We start from the raw sequence: 22662 nt of genomic DNA, 5'->3' as shown, positions 1-22662 counted from the left end.
GGAACATTGGGAACACTGGGAACATTAGGAACACTGGGAACATTGGGAACACTGGGAACATTAGGAACATTAGGAACATTGGGAACATTGGGAACACTGGGAACATTGGGAACGCTGGGAACATTAGGAACACTGGGAACACTGGGAACATTGGGAACACTAGGAACACTGGGAACATTAGGAACACTGGGAACATTGGGAACATTGGGAACACTGGGAACATTAGGAACATTAGGAACATTGGGAACATTGGGAACATTAGGAACATTGGGAACATTGGGAACATTGGAAACATTGGGAACATTAGGAACATTGGGAACGCTGGGAGCACTGGGAACACTGGGAACACTGGGAACATTGGGAACATTGGGAACATTGGGAACATTGGAAACATTAGGAACATTAGGAACATTGGGAACGCTGGGAGCACTGGGAACATTGGGAGATCAGTGGTGGACACTCAATCTATTTGGGTTTATGAAAGAAGGAAGGGAGGAGAGAAGGAGGGAGGAAGGAAGGAAACGAAGGAAGGAAGGAAGGAGGAAGGAAAGAAGGAAGGGAGGAGAGAAGGAGGGAGGAAGGAAGGAAACGAAGGAAGGAAGGAAGGAGGAAGGAAAGAAGGAAGGGAGGAGAGAAGGAAGGGAGGAGAGAAGGAAGGGAGGAGAGAAGGAGGGAGGGAGTCTGAACCATAAAGAGATGAAAACGGCTTCATGACAGAAGTTTGGATGTTTAGAAAAATGTAAATGAGCCAGGCAGCTGCAGGGCTCAGAGAGGGGGGGGGGGGGGGGGGGGTAGGGTGGGGGGGGGGGGCTGTTGTGTCTGCTTCAGACTTTTGTTGTCATTATTGTTGTCTTTCATACTAAAGGGGGGGGGGGGCTGGGGGGCTGGGGGGGGGGGGGGGGGGTCCAGACGTCACTATGTGTCCTGCTGCCGTCCGTCATATCTAAAGACCAGCTGGGGGGCAGAGTGTGGGGGTGGGGGGGGGGCCTGGGAAAGTCACCTCGTCCAAGTTCAAGTTGAAAAGCGAAACGAGACACAAGAGGAAGAGGAGGAGGAGGAAGAGGAAGAGGAGGAAGAGGAGGAATATTAAGGTGTTCTTCCTCTTTAGTAGCCAGCTTCATAATCAGATGGTTAAAAGCACCGGGTCGTCATAGTTACGGTATCTACCGTTGTTCTCCTTTTCTACTGAATTGAATTTAAAGTTGAGGTGTTTGTTAAAGAGCAGGAAGACACCTCTTTAATATGTTTTGTGAGATCCTCTTTGCTTTCTTGGATAGCATCAAGAAGGGGAGGAAGGGAGGAAGAAGGAAGGGAAGGGGGAGGAAGGAAAGGAAGGGGAGGAAGAAGGAAGGGAGGGAAGAAGGAAGGAAAGGAAGAAGAAGGGAGGAAGAAGGAAGGGGGAGGAAGGAAGGAAGGGAAGGGGAGGAAGAAGGAAGGGAAGGGGGAGGAAGGAAGGGAAGGGGAGGAAGAAGGAAGGGAAGGGGGAGGAAGGAAGGGAAGGGGAGGAAGAAGGAAGGGAAGGGGGAGGAAGGAAAGGAAGGGGAGGAAGAAGGAAGGGAGGGAAGAAGGAAGGAAAGGAAGAAGAAGGGAGGAAGAAGGAAGGGGGAGGAAGGAAGGAAGGGAAGGGGGAAGAAGGAAGGAAGGGAAGGGGAGGAAGAAGGAAGGGGAGGAAGAAGGAAGGGAAGCGGGAGGAAGAAGGAAGGGAGGAAAGAAGGAAGGGGAGGAAGGAGGAAAGAAGTTCGTTCCTTCCTTCCTTCCTTCCTCATTTCCTCTATCCTTCTTTCCTCCCTTCCTCTTTTCCTTTCTCCCTCTGTCCTATCTTCCTTCCTTCCTTCCTTCTTTCACTTCCTTCCCTCCTTCCTCCTTTCCTTCCTTCCTTCTTTCCTCCCTCCCTACTCATTTCTTTCCTTCATTCCTTCTTCTTTTTGTTCCTTCCTCTTTTCGTTCTTACTCCTTTCCTTCCTTCCTTCCTCCTTTCTTCCTTTCCTCCTTCCTCCCTCCTTCCTCCTTTCCTTCCTTCCTTCCTTCCTTCCTTCTCTCCTAAATGCTTTTGAGGAATAGGAGGAGTAGAAAACATTACCCACCCAGTCCCTGTTCCGTGTCGGTGAGGTGAGGTGGCTTTCTTGAATAAAGGCGATATCTACTTCCTGTCTCTTTAAATATGTTAATATTCGATGAGGACACTCATTGAAAGGAAGGGAGGAGGGAAGGTAGGGGGGAGGAAAGAAAGAGAGAAGGAGGGAGGGAGGAAGGGAAGAAAGAAGGAAGGAAGGAAGAAGAAAGGGGGATGGAGGAAGGAAAGAAGGACGGGAGGAAAGAAGGAGGGAGGGAGGAAGAACAGATGGAAGGAAGGAAAGGAAGGAAGGAAGGAAGGAAGGAGGAAGGACAGATGGAAGGAAGGAAAGAAAGGAAGGAAGGACGGAGGAAGGAAAGAAGGAAGGGAGGAGAGAAGGAGGGAAGGACGGAGGAAGGAAAGAAGGAAGGGAGGAGCAGAAGGAGGGAGGGAGGAAAGACAGAAGGAAGGAAGGACGGAGGAAATGAGGAATGAGGGAGGGAGAAAGGAAAAGAGGAAGGGAAGAAAGAAGGCAGGGAGGAAGGAAAGGAAGGAAGGAAGGAAGGAAAGGAAGGAAGGACGGGGGAAAGAAGGAAGGAAGGAAGGAAGGATGGAAGGAAGAAATCATATAAAATAGAGTGTTCATACAATGGTTTGGAGTCACTAGGTCACACTGATGAATGTTATTGATCATCAACAGCTTCATCTTCATCATCATCTTCATCATCATCATCATCTTCATCATAATCATCACCATCATCACCATCATCACCATCATCATCATCTTCACCATCATCACCATCATCATCACCATCATCATCATCATCATCATCACCATCATCATCACCATCATCATCATCACCACCACCATCATCACCTTCATCATCATCTTCATCATCATCATCATCATCATCCTCAGACTCTTTGTGAGTATTTCACATTTTCATGATTGTGCAGCTGCTGCACCGCGTGACATGTCTTTTATTTTGAAGAGCTTGTTCCTTTATTTTGAAGAGTTCTTTTATTTTGAAGAGTTTTTCTATTTTAAAGAGTTTGCTCCTTTATTTTGAAGAGTTTGCTCCTTTATTTTGAAGAGTTTGTCTCTTATTTTGAAGAGCTTGTCCCTTTATTTTGAAGAGTTTGCTCCTTTATTTTGAAGAGTTTGTCTCTTATTTTGAAGAGCTTGTCCCTTTATTTTGAAGAGTTTGTCCCTTTATTTTGAAGAGTTCCTTTATTTTGAAGAGCTTGTTCCTTTATTTGAAGAGTTTGTCTCTTATTTTGAAGAGTTCTTTTATTTTGAATAGTTCCTGTATTTTGAATAGTTCCTTTATTTTGAAGAGTTCCTTTATTTTGAAGCCCTGAGCTGATGTTCCTGTCTCACCTGTCAGGCGTGCGTGGCGCCTCGGAGCTGGCCTTCCTGAAGGAGCCCAGTGACGTCATCGCGGCGAGGGACCGCCCCCTGATGCTGGACTGTCAGGTGGAGGGGGAGGGGCCTATCTCCATCACCTGGCGAAGGAACGGCGTTCCCGTGGCGACCGGCGTCAGGGCGACGGTGCTCTCTAACGGGACGCTGCTCATTAAGAACTTCTCTAAGAGGCGAGAGAGCAACGAGACGGACGCGGGCGAGTACGACTGCGCCGCTCAGAACCGCTACGGGATGCTCATCAGCCGCAAGGCCCGAGTCCAGCTGGCCTGTGAGTCACATGACACACACACTAACAGCTGATTGGTCCTTCAGAGGAACCACATGTTCTTATTTTAGAGCCACACCGATATCAGTCAGTGAGATTAACCCTTCCTTCCTTCCTTCTTTCCTTCCTTCCTTCCTTTCCTTCCTTCCTTCCTTCTTTTCCTTCCTCCCTGCCTTCTTTCTTCCCTTCCTCTTTTCCTTTCTCCCTCCCTCGTTCTTTATTTCCTCCGTCCTTCCTTCCTTTCCTTCCTTCCATCTGTCCTTCCTCCCTCCCTCCTTCTCTCCTCCCTTCCGTCTTTCCTTCCTCCATCCTTCCTTCCTTCCATCTGTTCTTCCTCCTTCCCTCCCTCCCTCCCTTCTTTCCTTCCTCCATCCCCCTTTCTTCTTCCTTTCCTTCCTTCCATCTGTTCTTCCTCTCTCCCTCCTTCTCTCCTCCCTCCTTCTTTCCTTCCTCCGTCCTTCCTTCCTTCCTTTCCTTCCTTCCATCTGTTCTTCCTCCCTCCCTCCTTCTCTCCTCCCTTCCTTCTTTCCTTCCTCTGTCCTTCCTTCCTCCCTCCCTCCTTCTCTCCTCCCTTCCTTCTTTCCTTCCTCCATCCCCCTTTCTTCTTCCTTCCTTCCTTCTTTCTTCCCTTCCTCCCTCCCTCCTTCTCTCTTTCTTTCCTCACCCCTACCTTCCCTCCTTCCTTCTTTCCTCCGTCCTTCCTTCCTTTCCTTCCTCCATCCTTCCTTCCTTCCTCCCTTCCTTCTATCCACCCACTCTGACCCTAACCCCCCCCCTCCCCGCAGCCCTCCCTAAGTTCCTGTCTCACCCTGAGTCCGTGGCGGTGGACGTAGGGGGCGTGGCCAGACTCACCTGTCAGGTAAACGGGATCCCAGAAGCCAACATCACCTGGCAGAGGAACCGCGGTCCGCTGAGCACCGAGGACCCCCGGTACACACACACACACACACACACACACACACACACACACACACACACATACATACACACACACATACACATACACACATACAGACATACACACACACATGATAATGACCTGTAACTTTATTGTGAAAGGTCACCATATACGTATTTAATGTTTCCTATGTGTGAATGTGTGTGTGTGTGTGTGTGTGTGTGTGTGTGTGTGTGTGTGTGTGTGTGTGTATGTGTGTGTGTGTATGTGTGTTGCGTTCAGGTACACTCTGCTCCCCAACGGCATCCTGCAGATCACCGGCGTCCAGCGAGCCGACAGCGGCTTGTACCGCTGCGTCGCCGCCAACATCGCCAACACCCGCTACAGCCACGAGGCTCAGCTGTCCGTCACCGGTAGGTTGCTATAGATACAGGTTGTGTCATGGTTGCTATAGATACAGGTTGTGTCATGGTTGCTATAGTTACAGGTTGTGTTATGGTTGCTATAGATACATGTTGTGTTATGGTTGCTATAGATACAGGTTGTGCTACGGTTGCTATAGATACAGGTTGTGCTACGGTTGCTATAGATACAGGTTGTTCTATGGTTGCTATAGATACAGGTTGTTCTATGGTTGCTATAGATACAGGTTGTGCTATGGTTGCTATAGATACAGGTTGTTCTATATGGTTGCTATAGATACAGGTTGTGTTATGGTTGCTATAGATACAGGTTGTTCTACGGTTGCTATAGATACAGGTTGTGCTATGGTTGCTATAGATACAGTTTGTTCTATGGTTGCTATAGATACAGGTTGTTCTATGGTTGCTATAGATACAGGTTGTGCTATGGTTGCTATAGATACAGACAGGTTGTTCTATATGGTTGCTATAGATACAGGTTGTGTTATGGTTGCCATAGATACAGGTTGTTCTATGGTCGCTATAGATACAGGTTGTGTTGTGGTTGCTATAGATACAGGTTGTGTTGTGGTTGCTATAGATACAGGTTGTGTTGTGGTCGCTATAGATACAGGTTGTGTTGTGGTTGCCATAGATACAGGTTGTTCTATGGTCGCTATAGATACAGGTTGTGCTATGGTTGCTATAGATACAGGTTGGCAGGAAAGACACGGACACAGGAAGGAAGGAAGGAAGGAAGGAAGAAAAGGAGGGAAGGAAGGAAGGAAGGGAAGGAGGGAGGGAGGAAGGTAGGAAGAAAGGAAGGAAGGAAGGGAGGGAGGAAGGTAGGAAGAAAGGAAGGAAGGAAGGGAGGGAGGGAGGAAGAAAGGAAGGAAGGAAGCGAGGGAGGGAGGAAGAAAGGAAGGGATGGAGGAAGGTAGGAAGAAAGGAAGGAAGGAAGGGAGGGAGGGAAGGAAGAAAGGAAGGGAGGGAGGAAGGTAGGAAGAAAGGAAGGAAGGAAGTGAGGGAGGGAAGGAAGGTAGGAAGAAAGGGAGGGAAGGAAGGAAGGAAGGAAAGGAGGGAAGGAAGGAAGGGAGGGAGGTAGGAAGGTAGGAAGGTAGGAAGGAAGGAAGGGAGACCTAGACTGAGGGCAGGAAAGACCCAGAGGGTTCTGGTTTTGGGTTCTGGTTCTGATGTTTTGGTCTCTGCTGGTCCAGTTGCAGGGTCCAGGATCTACAAGGAGCCCGTCATCCTGTCCGGTCCTCAGAACCTCACCATCAACGTGCACCAGACCGCCATCTTGGAGTGCATCGCCACAGGGAACCCCCCGCCCCATCGTGTCCTGGAGTCGCCTTGGTAACCACCCTCAAACATCCTCTTATTGGTTACTGATCAGTGATGATGATCAGTCCTCCCTTCTTTCCTTCCTTCCTCCCTTCTTTCCTTCCTTCCTTCCTTCTTTCCTTCCTTCCTTTCTTTCTCTCCTCCCTTCTTTCCTTCCTTCCTCCCTTCTTTCCTTCCTTCCTTCCTTCCTTCCTTCCTTCCTTCCTTCCTTTCTTTCTCTCCTCCCTTCCTCCCTTCCTTCCTTCCTTCCTTCCTTCCTTTCTTTCTTCCTTCCTTCCTTTCTCTCCTCCCTTCCTTCCTTCCTTCCTTCCTTTCTCTCCTCCCTTTCTTTCTTCCTTCCTTCCTTCCTTCCTTCCTTCCTTTCTCTCCTCCCTTCCTCCCTTTCTTCCTTCCTTTCTCTCCTCCCTTTCTTCCTTCCTTCCTTCCCTCCTTCCTCCCTCCCTTGGATCCTGGATGATGATGATGATGGTGATGATGATGATGGTGATGATGATGATGGTGATGGTGATGATGATGATGGTGGTGATGATGATGACGATGATGATGGTGATGATGATGGTGACGATGATGATGATGATGATGATGATGATGGTGATGATGATGGTGACGATGATGATGGTGATGATGATGGTGATGATGATGATGATGGTGATGATGATGATGATGGTGATGATGTCGCTGTGACAGACGGGCGGTCCATCGGTGTGGAGGGGATCCAGGTTTTGGGAACGGGGAACCTGATGATCTCCGACGCCACGCTGCAACATTCAGGAGTCTACGTTTGTTCTGCCAACCGACCAGGAAGTAGATCCAGACGCACGGCGCTAGGACGGCTCGTCGTACAAGGTGAGGAAGGGTTGTCATCGAGTCAAGGAAGGAAGGAAAGATGGAAGGAAGGATGGGGGGAAGTAAGGAAGGAAGGGAGGAAAGGAAGGAAAGAGAGAGGAAGGGAGGAGAGGAAAGGAAAGGAAAGGAAAGGAAGGGAAGAAGAAAGAAGGAAGGGATGAAGAACGAAGGAAAGGAGGAAGGAAGGAGGGGAGGAAGAAGGAAGGAAAGGAAGGAAGGAAGGAAGGAAGGAAGGGAGGAAGAAGGAAGGAAGGGGAGAGGGAGGAAGGATGCAAGGGAGGAAGAAGGAGGAAGGATGGAAGGGAGGAAGAAGGATGGAAGGGAGGAAGAAGGAAGGAAAGGAGGGAGGGAGGAAAGAAGGATGGAAGGAAGGAAGGAAAGGAAAGAAGGAAGGAAAGAAGGAAGGAAGAAAGGAAGGTGAGAGGAAGGGAGGAAAGGAAAGGAAAGAAGGAAGGAAGGAAAGAAGGAACAGTCAAAAGAGAGATGGGGTCAATTTGACCCGGGAGGACGACAGGAGGGTTAAATTATTATCACCACATATTAAAATGGAAACAGATTTATTTCCTCCCTTCCATCCTTCTTTCCTCCCTCCCTCCTTTCCTTCCTTCTTCCTCCCTTCCATCCTTCTTTCCTCCCTCCCTCCTTTCCTTCCTTCTTTCTCCCTTCCATCCTTCCTTCCTTCCTTCCATCCTTCCTTCTTCCTCTCTTCCTTCCTTGAGCAGATGTTCAGATTTCACTTCTCTGAAATGTGAACAGTCTGAACTTGAACTCGAGTGTTGGTGTTCTTGAACTTGTCGTCTGTTTGTGTGTCGATGTCATTTACTGCCGTCTGATTCTTCACCCCCCACCCCCCAACCTCTGACCCCTGACCCCTGAGTCTATGGGGGGGGGGGGGGGGGGGGGCAGAGAGGACAAAGACTCAGAGAGAGACACACTGAAACCAGCTGATATGATAATATCACTATTACAGGTTAAGATTGACCCATATTTAATATTTAGGAACATTTATAAACACTCAGGAACATTTACAAACATTTAGGGACATTTACAAACATTTATAAACACTCAGGAACATTTATAAACACTCAGGAACATTTACAAACATTTATAAACACTCAGGGACATTTATAAACACTCAGGAACATTTACAAACATTTATAAACACTCAGGAACATTTACAAACACTCAGGAACATTTACAAACACTCAGGGACATTTACAAACACTCAGGGACATTTACAAACATTCAGGAACATTTACAAACATTTATAAACACTCAGGAACATTTACAAACACTCAGGAACATTTACAAACACTCAGGGACATTTATAAATACTCAGGGACATTTACAAACATTCAGGAACATTTATAAACACTCAGGAACATTTACAAACACTCAGGAACATTTACAAACACTCAGGGACATTTATAAACACTCAGGAACATTTACAAACATTTATAAACACTCAGGAACATTTACAAACACTCAGGAACATTTACAAACATTTATAAACACTCAGGAACATTTACAAACACTCAGGAACATTTACAAACACTCAGGGACATTTCTAAACATTCAGGAACATTTACAAACACTCAGGAACATTTATAAACACTCAGGAACATTTACAAACATTTATAAACACTCAGGAACATTTACAAACATTTATAAACACTCAGGAACATTTACAAACACTCAGGGACATTTCTAAACATTCAGGAACATTTACAAACACTCAGGAACATTTACAAACACTCAGGGACATTTATAAACACTCAGGAACATTTACAAACATTTATAAACACTCAGGAACATTTACAAACATTTATAAACACTCAGGAACATTTATAAACACTCAGGAACATTTACAAACATTTCTAAACACTCAGGAACATTTACAAACATTTATAAACACTCAGGAACATTTATAAACACTCAGGAACATTTACAAACATTTATAAACACTCAGGAACATTTATAAACACTCAGGAACATTTACAAACATTTATAAACACTCAGGGACATTTATAAACACTCAGGGACATTTACAAACATTTATAAACACTCAGGAACATTTACAAACATTTATAAACACTCAGGAACATTTATAAACACTCAGGAACATTTACAAACATTTATAAACACTCAGGAACATTTATAAACACTCAGGAACATTTACAAACATTTATAAACACTCAGGAACATTTATAAACATTCAGGAACATTTACAAACATTTCTAAACACTCAGGAACATTTACAAACATTTATAAACACTCAGGAACATTTATAAACACTCAGGAACATTTACAAACATTTATAAACACTCAGGGACATTTATAAACACTCAGGAACATTTACAAACATTTCTAAACACTCAGGAACATTTACAAACATTTATAAACACTCAGGAACATTTATAAACACTCAGGAACATTTACAAACATTTATAAACACTCAGGGACATTTATAAACACTCAGGAACATTTACAAACATTTCTAAACACTCAGGAACATTTACAAACATTTATAAACACTCAGGAACATTTATAAACACTCAGGAACATTTACAAACATTTATAAACACTCAGGGACATTTATAAACACTCAGGAACATTTACAAACATTTATAAACATGTTTGTAAATGTCAAGAATATTTATCAACACTCAGGGACGTTAACAAAATCAAGTTTATTATAATAATGAGATACGTGTGGATTATATGGTTTGTTTGTCTCCAGCTGCTGCTCAGACACACACAGGTCAGAGGTCACACACACACACACACACACACAGGCTCTTTGTGTGTGTGTGTGTGTGTGTGTGTGTGTGTGTGTGTGTGTGTGTTTCCCACACTGAGAGCGCTTCATTAGAATCTGGATTAGCATGTGAAGAGTCCCACTTCACAATGAGGACTTGATTCAGTCTGAAGCTCCTTCTGTCATCGCCGTGACGATGGCGATGATGGCGATGATGGCGATGATGATGATGAACTTGAAACACGAAGCCGACACAAACTAAAAGAAATATGAACAGATTTTCATATTAATTCATATTTCTATCAGTTTCCTCTTATAACTCTTTTATAATCCTTAATAATCTGGATGGAAGGGAGGAAAGAAGGATGGAAGGGAGGAAAGAAGGATGGAAGGGAGGAAGGAGGGAGGGAGGAAAGAAGGATGGAAGGGAGGGAGGAGGGAGGGAGGAAAGAAGGATGGAAGGGAGGAAAGAAGGATGGAAGGGAGGAAGGAGGGAGGGAGGAAAGAAGGAGGGAAGGGAGGGAGGAGGGAGGGAGGAAAGAAAGATGGAAGGGAGGGAGGAAAGAAGGATGGAAGGGAGGAAAGAAGGATGGAAGGGAGGAAGGAGGGAGGGAGGAAAGAAGGAGGGAAGGGAGGGAGGAGGGAGGGAGGAAAGAAGGATGGAAGGGAGGGAGGAGGGAGGGAGGAAAGAAGGATGGAAGGGAGGAAGGAGGGAGGGAGGAAAGAAGGATGGAAGGGAGGAAGGAGGGAGGGAGGAAAGAAGGATGGAAGGGAGGGAGGAAAGAAGGAGGGAAGGGAGGGAGGAGGGAGGGAGGAAAGAAGGATGGAAGGGAGGGAGGAGGGAGGGAGGAAAGAAGGAGGGAAGGGAGGAAAGGACTACCTCGGCCCGGACTCTCAGAGCCTCGGCCCGGACTGTGGACCAGCCTACCTACCTACCAGACTACCAGTCTGTAGAGCATTTTAAAACACTACTAAAAACCTTTAGTCTGTTCTCCTTGGCGTTCAGTCCCAGCCAGAATCCTTGGCTTCCTACTTTTTATTTATTTTACTTTTTATTTGTTTTTATTCTAATTTTAGTTTTTAAACTGAGCTCTTACTATACCTTTATTGTTTTTATGTATTATTATATTGTGTGTGATTATATTGTATTTTAATAACTGTACAGCACTTTGGCTCAACTCAGGTTGTTTTTAAATGATAACAGTTTTTAGACTAATGATATGCTCTCCTCAGCTAACTCTTTCTAGACTCATTATTAATGATAAATAAAATATTACTGATTAAATAAAGTCAAGTTGAGTCTGAAGTGTTAATAAGTTCATAAAAGAATAAATACAGATATTAATATATAAACTTTTATAAATGACATGTGATGTTATATTCTGTGTGCTTTGCTCTTGAACTTGACTCGACTGGATCGTCTCTTCTGTTTCTGTTTCTCTACAAATCAACTACCATTTCTATGGTAATGCCCCCCCCCCTCCTCAACCCCCCATCTATTGAGTAAAGGCTCCTATTCAAGCACCCTGCCCCCCCCAACCCCTGACCTCTGCCCCCTCCCATCCTTTCTCCTCTGAGCGTGCAGGGGGGGGGGGTCAGGAGGTTATTTAGGGTAACAGAGACACATGTGTACCACGGTCTCTCTCCGTTACCAAGGAGACAGGAGGGCCGGAGGCGAGACAGCATCTGTCTGTGATGGGAGGGAGGGGGGGTCTTAGTAAAACTTCTTAGTCCTCCCTCTTACTTCTTAGTCCTCCCTCCCTCCTACCTTCTTTCCTCCGTCCCTCCTTCCTCCCTTCCTTCTTTCCTTTCCTCCCTTTCTTCCTTCTGTCGTTCCTTCCTCTCTCTCTCTCTCTCTCCTTCCTTCCTTCCTCCCTGCCTTCTTTCCTTTACTCCCTTCCTTCCTGCTTTCCTTCCCTCCCTCCCTCCCTCCCTCCTTTCCTTCCTTCTTCCTCCCTTCCTTCCTTGACTTGAACACAACAGGATCAAGTATTTTATATATCTGACAGCTGGATTACTTCACTTTTACCTCTTAACCCTCCTGTTGTGCTCAGGTCAAGGAAGGAAAAGAGTAAGGAGGAAAAGAGGAAGGAAGTAAGGAGAGAAGGAAGGAAGGAGGGAGGGAGGGAGGAAGGAAGGAAGGAAGGAAGGAAAAGAAAGAAGACATGAAGGAAGGAAGGAAGGAAAAGAAAGAAGACATGAAGGAAGGAAGGAAGGAAGGAAGGAAGGAAGGGAAGATGGAAGGAAGGGAGGGAGGGAAAAAGAAGACAGGAAAGAAGTCTTAGTAAAATGTGTTCAAACTTCTCTTTAGTGTCTCCTCAGTGAGAAACACTAAACTCTCTGCTGCCACCTGCTGGTCATCACGCAGTACTACAGCTGCAGGAAGGAAGGAAGGAGAGAAGGAAGGAAGGAGGGAGGGAGGGAGGAAGGAAGGAAAAGACAGAAATGAGAAACACTAAACTCTCTGCTTCCACCTGCTGGTCATCAGGCAGTACTACAGCTGCAGTATTTTATATATTACACATTTATCTGACAGCTGGATTACTTCAGTTTTACCTCTTAACCCTCCCTCCTTTCCTTCCTCTTCCTCCTTTCCTTCTTTATTCCTCCTTTCCTTCCTCCCTTACTTCACTTTTACCTCTTAAAGACTTCATAACTGTAATGTATTAATATAGTAATTATAGTATAGTAGTATATAGTAGTTATATAATAACTAGTTTATACTCTTTATAATGCACCTTCCTTCCTTCCTTCCCTGTCTGTCCTTGCTCCCTCCCTCCTTCCTTCCCTGTCTGTCCTTGCTCCCTCCCTCCCTCCTTCTTCCTCCCTTCCTCCTCTCCTACCTTCCCCCATTCCTTCTTTCCTCTGTCCTAAGTATAATAAACACTGGAAGTGTCCTTATATTAGTTTATTACTACATTAATAATTAATTAACTCTTTATAAATAAACTGTTTTGACTGTTCGTTCTTTCTTTCCTTCCTTCCTTCCTTCCTTCCTCCCTCCCTCCCTCCCTCCCTCCCTCCTTTCCTTCCTTCTTCCTCCCTTCCTTCCTCCCTCCCTCCTTTCCTTCCTTCTTCCTTCCTCCCTCCCTCCCTCCCTCCCTCCCTCCTTTCCTTCCTTCTTCCTCCCTTCCTTCCTCCCTTCCTCCTTTCCTTCCTTCCTTCCTCCCTCCCTCCCTATATATATTTATATTTATATGTACCTGTGTGTCCTGTCCCCCTGCAGCTCCTCCAGAGTTTGTGCAGTGGCCCTCCCTCCCTCCTTTCCTTTCTTCTTCCTCCCTTCCTTCCTTCCTCCCTCCTTTCCTTCCTTCCTTCCTACCTCCCTCCTTTCCTTCCTTCCTTCCTCCCTCCCTCTTTTCTTTCCTTCCTCCCTCCCTATATATATTAATATTTCTATGTACCTGTGTGTCCTGTCCTCCCTGCAGCTCCTCCAGAGTTCGTGCAGTGGCCGCAGTCCCTGTCCCGGCCAGCAGGGGGCAGCGCTGTGTTCAGCTGCACCGCATCTGGAGCTCCGGAGCCACATCTCATCTGGCTGAAGAACGGGAAGCTGCTGGTTGCCACGGGAAACGTCAAACTGAGCAACGGGAACACGTACGGACATCTGATCTGAGTCTTCTCTTCTCCTCCTTCCATCTTTCCTTCCTGTTTTTTCTTCCTTCTCCTTCTTTTCCTTCCTTCCTTCCTTCCTTCCTTCCTTCCTTCTGATCTTCCTTCCTGTCTTCTCTTCTCCTCCTTCCTTCTTTCCTTCCTTCCTTCCGATCTTCCTTCTTGTCTTCTGTTCTCCTCCTTCCATCTTTCCTTCCTTCCTTCCATCTGTCCTTCCTCCCTTTCTTCTTTCTGTCCTTCTTTCCTTCCTTCCTTCCTTCCATCCATCTGTCCTTCCTCCCTTTCTTCCTTCTATCTGTCCTTCCTTCCTTCCTTTCTTCCTTCCTTCCTTTTTCCCTTCTTCCTTCCTTCCATCCATCTGTCCTTCCTCCCTTTCTTCCTTCTATCTGTCCTTCCTTCCTTTCTTTCTTCCTTCCTTCCTTTTTCCCTTCTTCCTTCCTTCCATCCCTCTGTCCTTCCTCCCTTTCTTCCTTCTATCTGTCCTTCCTTCCTTTCTTTCTTCCTTCCTTCCTTTTTCCTTTCTTCCTTCCTTCCATCCTTCCATCTGTCCTTCCTCCCTTTCTTCCATCTGTCCTTCCTCCCTTTCTTTCTTCCTTTCTTTCTTCCTTCCTTCCTTTTTCCTTTCTTCCTTCCTTCCTTCCATCCTTCCATCTGTCCTTCCTCCCTTTCTTCCTTCTGTCCTTCCTTCCTTCCTTTTTCCTTTCTTCCTTCCTTCCTTCCATCCTTCCTTCCTTCCTTCCTTCCTTCCTTCCTTCCTTCCTTCCTTCCGATCTTCCGATCTTCCTTCCTGTCTTCTCTTCTCTATATTATTATATTATTAGATTCATAAGCAGGTGAAGTTTAAAATAAATATAACCCCCCCGCCTCCTCCCCCACCAGGACTCTCTCCATCACCCGCATCACTCCCGATGACGAGGCGATCTATCAGTGCATCGCAGAGAACAGCGCCGGCACCAACCAGGCCAGCGCTCGCCTGGCCATCAGCCAGGGACCCGAACTACCCGAAGCCCCCAGAGGCCTCCGAGCTGAGACCCTCGGCCCCAACGGACTCCAGCTGACCTGGGAACAGCCGCCAGAGACCGTCAGCCAGAGCATCATCGGATACGTCCTGCACATCCGGAGACTGGGAGGTATGAGACGGTGATGATGATGATGGTGATGATGGTGGTGATGATGGTGATGATGATGATGATGATGGTGAGGATGATGATGATGATGATGGTGGTGGTGGTGGTGATGATGATGATGATGATGGTGGTGGTGGTGGTGATGGTGATGGTGATGATGATGATGACCTCTGACCCCTGACCTCTGACCTCTGTGTGTCCTCAGAGCCGGACAGTGCAGAGCTTCAGGAAGCCGTCAGTAAAACAACCTTCAAACACGAGTTCGCCAACCTGGAGGCAGCGACCACCTACAGCATCTACCTGAAGGCTTACTCTGCTCTGGGAGGAAGTCAGCAGTCCAACACCATCACCACGACGACGCTGGGGGGGGGTACGTCTCCTCATACACACACACACACACACACACACACACACACAGGGAAATGTACGCTGGGGGGGGTACGTCTCACACAGGGGGAAATGTAAAGGAAGGAAGGAGGGAAGGAAAGAAGGGAGGGAGGAAGGAAGGAAGGAAGGAAGGGAGGGAGGAAGGAAGGGAGGGAGGGAGGAAGGAAGGAAGGAAGGAAGGAACAAAGGAAGGGAGGAAGGAGAATATATTAGAGGATTATGGCAAAAATATCTAAGTGGTGTAACCATAATCACATTGGAAGGAAGGAAGGAAAAAAGGAAAGGAGGGAAGGAAGGAAGGGAGGGAGGGAGGGAGGGAGGAAGAAAGGAAGGAAGGAGGGAGGAAGGAAGGAAGGAAAGGAGGGAAGAAGGAAGGAAGGAATGAAGAAAGAAGGAAGGTAGGAAGAAAGGAAGGGAGGGAGGGAAGGAAGGAAGGGACGGAGGAAGAAAGGGAGGAAGGGAGGGAGGAAGGTAGGAAGGAAGGAAGGGAGGGAGGAAGGAGAATATATTAGAGGATTATCACCTGTCTGTCTGTCTGTCCCACAGTTCCCAGTTCTCCCAGTTTCTTCACCAAAGTGTTGAACCAGACGGCCATGCAGGTGTACTGGGAGCTGCCCAGTAAGCCGGGGAAGGTGGAGGGCTTCAGACTGGAATACCGCGGGGTTTCCAACCCAGATGTCCAGGGGCAGGAGACCTTCCCAGGACACATCAACACCCACACCATCTCAGACCTGGGTCAGTACTACAGAGAGAAGTACAAGTACTGCAGTATTATAGTGATATAGTATGTAGTACTACAGTAAAAGTACTGCAGTACTATAGTGATGTAGTATGTAGTATTACAGTAAAAGTACTGCAGTATTATAGTGATGTAGTATGCAGTATTACAGTAAAAGTACTGCAGTATTATAGTGATGTAGTATGCAGTATTACAGTAAAAGTACTGCAGTATTATAGTGATGTAGTATGCAGTATTACAGTAAAAGTACTGCAGTATTATAGTGATGTAGTATGCAGTATTACAGTAAAAGTACTGCAGTATTATAGTGATGTAGTATGCAGTATTACAGTAAAAGTACTGCAGTATTATGAGTGATGTAGTATGCAGTATTACAGTAAAAGTACTGCAGTATTATAGTGATGTAGTATGCAGTATTACAGTAAAAGTACTGCAGTATTATAGTGATGTAGTATGCAGTACTACAGTAAAGTACTAGTACCTCTAAGTGTACTACAGTAAAGTACTAGTACCTCTAGCTGTACTACAGTAAAGTACTAGTACCTCTAGCTGTACTACAGTAAAGTACTAGTACCTCTAACTGTACTACAGTAAAGTACTAGTACCTCTAAGTGTACTACAGTAAAGTACTAGTACCTCTAAGTGTACTACAGTAAAGTACTAGTACCTCTAAGTGTACTACAGTAAAGTACTAGTACCTCTAAGTGTACTACAGTAAAGTACTAGTACCTCTAACTGTACTACAGTAAAGTACTAGTACCTCTAACTGTACTACAGTAAAGTACAAGTACCTCTAACTGTACTACAGTAAAGTACTAGTACCTCTAACTGTACTACAGTAAAGTACTGGACCTTCATGTCTCTACAGAACCAGCAGCGGTCTATGAGATCCAGTTGGTGGCGTTTAACGGGAACGGTGACGGTCCGTCTAACCGTCGCCTGGTGTCTCTGTCAGAGGAAAACCCTGCAGCAGGTACACCTGACCTCTGACCTCTGATGGTCATGTGACCTGTGTGTGACCTGAGTGTGTACCTGTGTGTGTGACCTGTGTGTACCTGTGTGTAACTGTGTGTGTGTACCTGTGTATGCACCTGTGTGTGTACCTGTGTGTAACTGTGTGTGTGTACCTGTGTATGTACCTGTGTGTACCTGTATGTAACTGTGTGTGTGTACCTGTGTGTGACCTGTGTGTGTACCTGTGTGTAACTGTGTGTGTGTACCTGTGTGTGTGTACCTGTGTGTGACCTGTGTGTGTACCTGTGTGTAACTGTGTGTGTGTACCTGTGTATGTAACTGTGTGTGTACCTGTATGTAACTGTGTGTGTGTACCTGTGTATGTAACTGTGTGTGTACCTGTGTGTAACTGTGTGTGTGTACCTGTGTGTGTGTACCTGTGTGTGTAACTGTGTGTGTACCTGTGTGTGTACCTGTGTGTGTACCTGTGTGTGTACCTGTGTGTAACTGTGTGTGTACCTGTGTGTAACTGTGTGTGTGTACCTGTGTATGTACCTGTGTGTGTGTACCTGTGTATGTACCTGTGTGTGTGTGTACCTGTGTATGTACCTGTGTGTGTACCTGTGTGTAACTGTGTGTGTGTACCTGTGTATGTACCTGTGTGTGTACCTGTGTGTAACTGTGTGTGTGTACCTGTGTATGTACCTGTGTGTGTACCTGTGTGTAACTGTGTGTGTGTACCTGTGTGTGACCTGTGTGTGTACCTGTGTGTAACTGTGTGTGTGTACCTGTGTATGTAACTGTGTGTGTACCTGTGTGTACCTGTGTGTAACTGTGTGTGTGTGTACCTGTGTGTGTACCTGTGTGTAACTGTGTGTGTGTGTACCTGTGTGTAACTGTGTGTGTGTACCTGTGTATGTAACTGTGTGTGTGTACCTGTGTGTAACTGTGTGTGTGTGTACCTGTGTGTGTACCTGTGTGTGTACCTGTGTGTGTACCTGTGTGTAACTGTGTGTGTGTGTACCTGTGTGTAACTGTGTGTGTGTAACTGTGTGTGTGTACCTGTGTATGTAACTGTGTGTGTACCTGTGCGTACCTGTGTGTAACTGTGTGTGTGTGTACCTGTGTGTGTACCTGTGTGTGTACCTGTGTGTAACTGTGTGTGTGTGTACCTGTGTGTAACTGTGTGTGTGTACCTGTGTGTGTAACTGTGTGTGTGTACCTGTGTGTGTGTACCTGTGTGTGTACCTGTGTGTACCTGTGTGTGTACCTGTGTGTAACTGTGTGTGTGTGTACCTGTGTGTCTCTCAGCTGGTCCGAACTGTAACTGTGAGCAGAAGGACGGTTCCGTGTCCACCATGCTGGTCGGCATCCACAGCGGCCTCGCCTGCATCCTCTGCTGCCTGCTCTTCATCCTGCTGGGATTCAGACGAAAGTGAGACCACCACCATCACCATCATCATCATCATCATCATCATCTTCATCTTCATCATCTTCATCATCCTCACTCTGCTCTGTGTTCAGTTTGTTGTGCAGGAAGACGATGAGCTGGGAGACTCCCGCCACTCTGGACGCTGTCAGAGGCCCCAAGATCCACACACCTGAGAGCATCGAGCTGAGCCAGGTAACACACACACACACACACACACACACACACACACACACACACACACACACACACACACATACACACACACACACACAGGTACACACACACACACACACACACACACACAGGTACACACACACAGGTCACACACAGGTCACACACAGGTCACACACAGGTCACACACAGGTACACACACAGGTACACACACAGGTACACACACACAGTTACACACACAGGTCACACACAGTTCGGACCAGCTGAGAGACACACAGGTCACACACAGGTACACACACAGGTCACACACACAGGTACACACAGGTACACACAGGTACACACACACACACACAGACGCACACACAGGTCACACACACACAGGTCACACACAGTTCGGACCAGCTGAGAGACACACAGGTCGCACACAGGTACACACACAGGTCACACACACAGGTACACACAGGTACACACAGGTACACACACACACACACAGACGCACACACAGGTCACACACACACAGGTCACACACAGTTCGGACCAGCTGAGAGACACACAGGTCACACACATGTACACACACAGGTACACACACAGGTCACACACAGGTACACACAGGTACACACAGGTACACACATACAGGTACACACAGGTACACACAGGTACACACAGGTACACACACACAGGTACACACAAACTCTTCAAACTATCCGTCAGCCTTTCTGTAAATCTTAAGGCTAAAATACGAGAGTGGACAACAACACCTGGAAACACCTTAACAACCGCCTTAGCAACAGACATCATAAAATGAATGACGAACTCTTTCTTCTAACAGTCTTTTCTTCTCTCTGCTCCGCCACAGAGATGTGACTCCGCCTCTCCTCCAGTGATGATCATGGTTGAAGCGACTCCACCCGTACAGGCTGGCACAAGCACCGGATAAAACAAACACATACCTCTATATCCCTCCTCCTCCTCCCTCCTCCTCCTCCTCCTCCCCCTCCTCCTCCAGCCGGTCTCCTCCTCTCCTCCTGACAGCCTTACAGCCGCAGCCTTTAGGTGTGAACGTGATTATTAAGATGAGTGAGTGAGGAACATCCAGCCAGCGTCTGACACCACAGAGGAACACAGACTCAAACCAAAGCTGAATTCTTCTGATTCGACCTCGTTCCCGTGTGGTATTAGATGCTGGCGTCACCGTGGCGTCGCCATGGCGTCGAGGATGCTTCCTGTTTAAACCAAAACCTTTTTCCTTCAGTTTGAGTCATTTTGAGTTTGTCACCGTTGATGCCGAGTTTCCTGAGACACCGAGGCCTTCCGCCAGCCTGACCAGAGACCGGGTCCTCAGAGGTCACATGTCGGCCTCATGAGACCCAGAGCCAAAGGGATTTACGAAGCTCTGGTCAGGTGGTTTCAGTAGAGGACGTAGGCGCTCCTCTGCTCCGCTTTAGCCTTTTAACTGAGTGTTTGTCTGTCTCACCGAGTTCGCCTCCGATCGGGATGGAGAGGAAGCTGACGGCTGGTTACCCCCCCCCCCCCCCCAAAACCTCCTCCTCCCCCCTTCTGACTCCTCCACCAAACTCTTTACCTCCAAAGAGCTACCTCGGGCTGTGTTAGCCTCCTGCTGCTGGCCAAGCTAACCTACCTCAAAACCAAAAGGCTCTTCTGGGGCCACGTCGCCATTTTTCCTATTTTTTGTACCAATGCCGTTGTCCTGTGCCTGACTGTCACCAAGAAACCCTAAACCTGGACTCTGAATGTTGCTTCTGACCCCCCTCCTCCTCCTCCTGGATCGCTCCATCGTTGTCCTAAAAGAGAAGCTGACAGAGGGACACCGAAGTCTCTCAGCTATCTCTGAGTTTGTGCGCTTACCTGACCGACACTTCTTGTCTGACTCCAACAGCTTCGTCCAGTCCTGCTCCCAGGACCCAGACACCTTCAGTCCCAAAAGATGCAAAAACCTGCTCCAGATCTGAGCATCCAGGGTCTAAAAACCTTGTGAACCTTAAACCTTCCCGACAGGCTGCGAGTAAGGCGCTGTAGTCCTGACCCAACAAGTAACCTACTGCAGAGTTTACCTGCGGCTGACCACATACCTTAACTTCAACAGTCTATAAACCTTCCCCAGACCCCCCTTTAGTCCCAGCTCAAGTAAGGTAGCTTTTTAAGGATCCAAAAGCCTGATCCAGATCTGCAATTTCAGGGTCTTGAAAACTTTGTCCAACAACTTCCTAAATGACCAGCTTCTACAGATTAGTTTCCATTAGCCACAGTTTTTAGAAACCTCCTGCAGACCTTTCAGGGCCCTTACCCAAATTATTAGTTTCTAGTTGAGTTTATAACCCTGATCCTGGTCTCATCTGTAGCAGTCCAGTCTGTCCTAAATCTGGTTCTGCCTCCACGTGTTTACCAGTTGTGCTCTTCCTACAGACGAGCTGCTACAACCCAATAACTACCTCATCTACCTGTGTCAGGTGTGATAGCTTTGAGCTTCATTACTCACTATAGTCCTTAACTTAGACAGTCCAGAAACCTGATCCAGTTTCTCCACAGCAAAAAAGATCCTGTTTCTAAGGTCCAAAAACCTGCTACGCATCTTTAAAGGTCTAAAATGTGGACCACAGTCCTCACCCTGTTGGACAGTTTGGGTCCTGAGCATCACTGGAGAAGTTGCAGCGTTGCAGAGATGTTTGAAAGCATCTCTGCTGGTTGTCATGGAGACGCCTCCTCCCCCGTCTGCAGACGTCTCGCCTCCACCCGAGGAGAGAGGACGAGGAGTTCAGGGTCAGCTGACACCTGAGAGACAAGCAGGTGAAGCAGGAAAGTTTGGACACTCTGGACGTCTCCGAGCGGGACGTCCTCTGATGAAATGTTTGTTGTTTTATTTTGGCGGAGGCAGCTGCTTCCTGTGCGGCAGATTGTCGGCCATGTTTAAACCGATGTCTGAAGTCTTATAACCGAACTGTCCGTTAGATGAAAGCACACACAGCAGCTTCTGTAGTTTCAAACAAACTTCCAAATATTCTTTAAACCCAGCTGACTGATGTCCAAAGATAAAAAAAAAAATAAGTTTTTCACTGTTTTCTGCTCAAAGGTTTGTTTTTAGTTTCTGTTTCAGAGTCGAAGAACAAACAAAACCAAAAGAGCAGATACTCACATATTAACGGTGTGGAGAAAGCAGAGGTGAATATATATTTTCATACATGGAGTTTATAGCCAAATAATGAAAAGTAGTAACACTTTGACCAAAAGCTCCACTAATGATCCTAAAATATGACCTCAGAGAGCCTGTGAGTTCAGTTTGTGGTTGAAGAGTCTTTAGAGCTTCAGCCTCCTGCTGCTGACGGCGACCTCTGACCCCGAGGACATGAGGACACAAATACTACTGTAAATAATACTATGAATACAGTGATGACTGTTTCCATGGAGACGTCTCCTCATATGGAGACAAAAAGACTAGGAGCTTGTTAACAATGTGACGTTTAAAGAGTGGCTCAAGACTCAGTGGTTAGATGCAGTCAACATTTAGTAGAACCAAAGTATTTGAGAAAGTCCGTCTGAGTTTCATGCAGCCAAGCGAGCCTCAGCTCCACCAAAGGACCATTTTGGAGTGTGGGAGTCGCAGCAGAGCCGTGATTGATTCCCAGTTAAGACACTCTGGTAAGAAATGCTTTACATTATGGGCTTAAAACTGCCTTCAAATGGAAAATAACAGGATTTTAAACATGCTATTCAAAACGCTATTAATCGTGATTAACTATGGAAATTCTGCGATTAATCTCGATTAAAAAAATTAATCGTTTGACAGCCCTAGTTAAAATACAAGAATCCGCTGTGAGCAAGTTCATACAAATAGTCATATTCGTGTCTCATCACATTGAGTCATATCTCTCATCATGTCAACATCATAGAGTTACATTAGAGTCTCGCTCAGTTCAGTTGAGTCACATCAAGTCTCATCGAGTCTGGAGTCCATCGGTCCTCAGGGTCAAAGGTCACCAGTCACTGTCAGGTCAGTCAGGGCTCCTCGCTGCCTTCCTTTCTGAAATGAGTCGTGTGTCAAAATTAAAAACTAAAAAAATTTAAACTAAAATGTTTTATAAAAAATGTTGAAGAGAATTTTTTGGCTGTTCTTTTTCTAGAACTTTTCTTCTTTCAGTTCATTCTTAGTTTTCCGTCGTCGCCGTTTTGGTGGCGAAAAGGAAAAATTCTGCCAAAATGAAAACCGTTACAGTTTTTTTTTATTATTATAATTGCT

At 46.4% G+C, this 22662-nt stretch overlaps 1 protein-coding gene across 1 annotated transcript; it reads left to right on the top strand.

Moving 5' to 3' along the window:
• The first annotated feature begins 3419 nt into the window (after positions 1 to 3419).
• LOC128366989 (immunoglobulin superfamily DCC subclass member 3-like) lies at positions 3420 to 21361 on the top strand. The gene is given in 18 exon segments (XM_053327746.1): positions 3420 to 3747; positions 4530 to 4674; positions 4925 to 5055; positions 6261 to 6367; positions 6369 to 6399; positions 7075 to 7233; positions 13420 to 13585; positions 14480 to 14730; positions 14933 to 15097; positions 15661 to 15849; positions 16722 to 16826; positions 18119 to 18242; positions 18332 to 18431; positions 19267 to 19330; positions 19590 to 19754; positions 20308 to 20433; positions 20835 to 20878; positions 21029 to 21361. Coding segments are annotated over 18 exon segments (2733 nt in total).
• The last annotated feature ends 1301 nt before the right edge of the window (positions 21362 to 22662 follow it).

Source organism: Scomber japonicus, chromosome 10, assembly GCF_027409825.1.
Source record: "Scomber japonicus isolate fScoJap1 chromosome 10, fScoJap1.pri, whole genome shotgun sequence".
Taxonomy (NCBI): domain Eukaryota; kingdom Metazoa; phylum Chordata; class Actinopteri; order Scombriformes; family Scombridae; genus Scomber; species Scomber japonicus.
This window is presented reverse-complemented; position numbering and strand designations above follow the sequence as displayed.